The 2,970-nt window shown below is 48.8% G+C and overlaps 1 protein-coding gene across 1 annotated transcript in view; it reads right to left on the reverse strand.

Annotated features, from left to right (window-relative positions):
- EEF1AKMT1 (eukaryotic translation elongation factor 1 alpha lysine methyltransferase 1) overlaps positions 1-1,412 on the reverse strand; it is a 5,463-nt gene extending 4,051 nt beyond the window's left edge. Inside the window, exon 1 of the mRNA XM_018572014.1 lies at positions 1,219-1,412. Coding sequence (XP_018427516.1) covers positions 1,219-1,377 — 159 coding nt within the window. The 5' untranslated portion in view covers positions 1,378-1,412. The remainder of the gene's footprint in view (positions 1-1,218) is intronic.
- Between the last annotated feature and the right edge of the window lie 1,558 nt (positions 1,413-2,970).

A 2,970-nucleotide genomic window follows, 5' to 3' on the forward strand; every position in this document is an offset into this window, starting at 1 on the left:
CCCGCCCACACGCCCACCGGCCGCAGCTCACTCCCGCACGCACGCAGCTCCAGCCCCGCCCACACGCCACCCGGCCGCAGCTCCTGCCCCGCCCACACGCCCGCAGCTCACGCCCGCACGCACAATGGAAGCGACATCCGCCGGGACCGTCAACAGCACGCCGCCTGCCGGGACCGTCAACAGCACGCCGCCTTCCGGGACCTCGTCCACTCCTCCCCCAGCCAGGTAAGACATCCCCCGAAAATACGACCTAGTGTCTTATTTCGTGCAAAAAAATAAATAACAGAGTGTCTTATTTTCGGGGAAACACGGTAAATATCGGGCATTTACAGGGGGCGCTCAGATCGAGAGAGCTCCCGGCCAGCCGTTTTTTTACTACGGCCGGCCCAGAGGTAGTTAAAGGAATCAACAAAGCTGCTTGAACATTGCTGAAAGCTTTTTAAATGATCTGGAAATGCTAGCTGTACATACTGCTGTTCTACAGCATTTTAGAAAGGAACTAAAAAATGAAGCAAATGGAGTTCTGTGTGTATGTAACATATAATAATACATGGTCACATGTTATACTGCCAAAACATTGTGGTGTATGTGTTTTTTTTCCTTCAGTTTACCACTCTTTCCCCTTCACTGCAGTGTAGTACACCACACTGCTGTGTGGAGTCCTGAATGGTATGTACACTACCGTTTAAAAAAATGCACACAGAGCAGCAGTGACTTGTGTTATAACATAATGCATAACGCAAGACACCGCAAGACATTGCTGCCACCCAGCCGACACCGGATGCAAGCCAAAACTGAGTGTTTTATTATTAAATTTTTATTACAGGTATTTATATAGCGCTGACAATTTTTACGCAGCGCTTTACATAGTTGCACATTCACATCAGTCCCTGCCCTCAAGGAGTTTACAATCTAAGGTCCCTATCTCACACGCATACATAGAGGGCCAACTTAGGGAGGAGCCAATTAACCTTCCAGCATGTATTTGGAGTGTGGAAGGAAACCCGCACAAGCACAGGGGAACATGCAAACTCCTTGCAGTTAGTGTGCGGTTAGCATAGAAGGGCCCCACACAGACCCCACAAGGGAGGCTGGAGTGAATGTAACGTTACACTGCCCACACAAGGCGCCATGTAAAATGAGACTGTCCAATCATGGCTCTGGAAATGACCCGTCATGTATAGATCTCATTATCCTGTACAGACAGGATTCTCTTACCCAGTCTTCTTCAACTGCCCCGACTGAGAACTGGTCATACTCAGGTCCAACCTTCAAAGATTCCCGCTGCTCCTGCTCAGCATAAAACTCCTGCAAAGCCGCTAAAGTGTGGACGGAGAGCTGCGAAACATCATCGTCATCATCGCTGCCGCCATCCATCTCTCACCAGCACTGAAGAATGAAAGACATTGCGGAGACAAGATAAATACAAACGCTGGCCCAGCACTTTTCATTCCTCCCGATCTCATTCTCGCCATTACATTTCTAATATCAAAATATGAACAAGGAATCCGGCACCCAGAGGAATATGGACAATGTTACTGCTGACCTTCTAAAAATACACATTGCCTGGCTGCTTCAATTCTACTAAGATTTATTCTATCACAACCTGTGGAGGTAGCGATTCTGTGCGTTCAGCCAGACCCTTAGATAATGCCGTGAGAACAGGCAGATTTGTAAATTGGCCCCCAAGTGTGGTAAGAGCTGTAAAAACCTGGCCGCACACTTAGGTGTTTGGATAGCTTAAGAGGGGGACTCCCACAGTTTGCTGAGCTTTCCCCACAGGCTAGGAAGTAAAGGGAATCCAGGGCCTGTTTACATGTATGTTGCAGCAGCTTGTGCCCTGTCATTTAATGTAAATGGCAACTCAGCACATTGTACATAGGAGCACCTGAGCACACCACAGTGAAAATACAGAGCGTTCTGGTGCACTGAGTCGCCATAACCGGGCCATTTACGTATATTTTCATCTGCTGTGGTGCGTTGGCAGTCTGTTCATAATGAATGGGCTGCCGTAACACAACGCACATGAATGCATGTAACATACGTGTATTAACTCACTGTCCTGAACCTTTCTCTACTTGACCCAAGAAAAAAAAAGTTTTGGCTTTACATACTTTAACCAGTTGCCGTCCGCCCGTTGGAAAAAACCGGGCAGACGGCACAGCTGCATTGGCGGCATTTTCTTTCTGCTCGCGCGCACAAGTAGATTCGGCCCCCGCTTTAGTCCTTGGCCAAGTAGTTTTTTCAAAAATGTCCACACCCCTGAGCAAGGCTTAGACTGAGGGACAAGAAGCTGCAGGAACCGATCTAGCAGCCAGGTGGGACAGAGGCTGAGGTGAAAATGGCCCCCTCGGCTTATACTCAGAATAGACTTTATATGATAGAACTGTTGTTATTCACAACAAGCCAGCTTCACCACCTAGCATGCTGCATGCACACACAGTGACGGTGATTTGTTTCTATTATACATAGCCCATTGTATATATTTCTTTAATGAGCTGCTGTGCAGTAACCCATGACAACCAATAGGCTGAGGTCACACCTGCACACGGTGGATTCTGATTGGTTGCTGCGATTGTCCGCATTCTACAATCGTCACCGGCCGCCTGCAGCTATGCAGCACGTGCAGTAATCCCGAAGTGACCCTGATGGAGGCTCGTAGTCACTCTGCGGTGTACAGGAAGTACTACAAATGGGACACTCATAACAGCAGACCATATATACTGAGATCCTCCCACAACATAACAAAAGACAGATATAGCCCGACTTGCTCCTCCGCTGTCCACCTCACCTGACTGCCCGGAATCTAAAATCACCGGCAAACTACATTTCCCAGAGAGCTTTTTACTTCCGGTGTCCTCCGCTACATGTGAGCAGCACGTGGGTGAGGCGCAGTGGACCTGATGAGGATACAAGTGCGCCATCTGGTGGGAGATGGAAGGAGTGCAGGGATCCCACATAGAGCGCTAC

This window comes from Nanorana parkeri, unplaced genomic scaffold, assembly GCF_000935625.1.
Source record: "Nanorana parkeri isolate BGI_ZX_2015 unplaced genomic scaffold, ASM93562v1 scaffold1901, whole genome shotgun sequence".
Classification (NCBI taxonomy): domain Eukaryota; kingdom Metazoa; phylum Chordata; class Amphibia; order Anura; family Dicroglossidae; genus Nanorana; species Nanorana parkeri.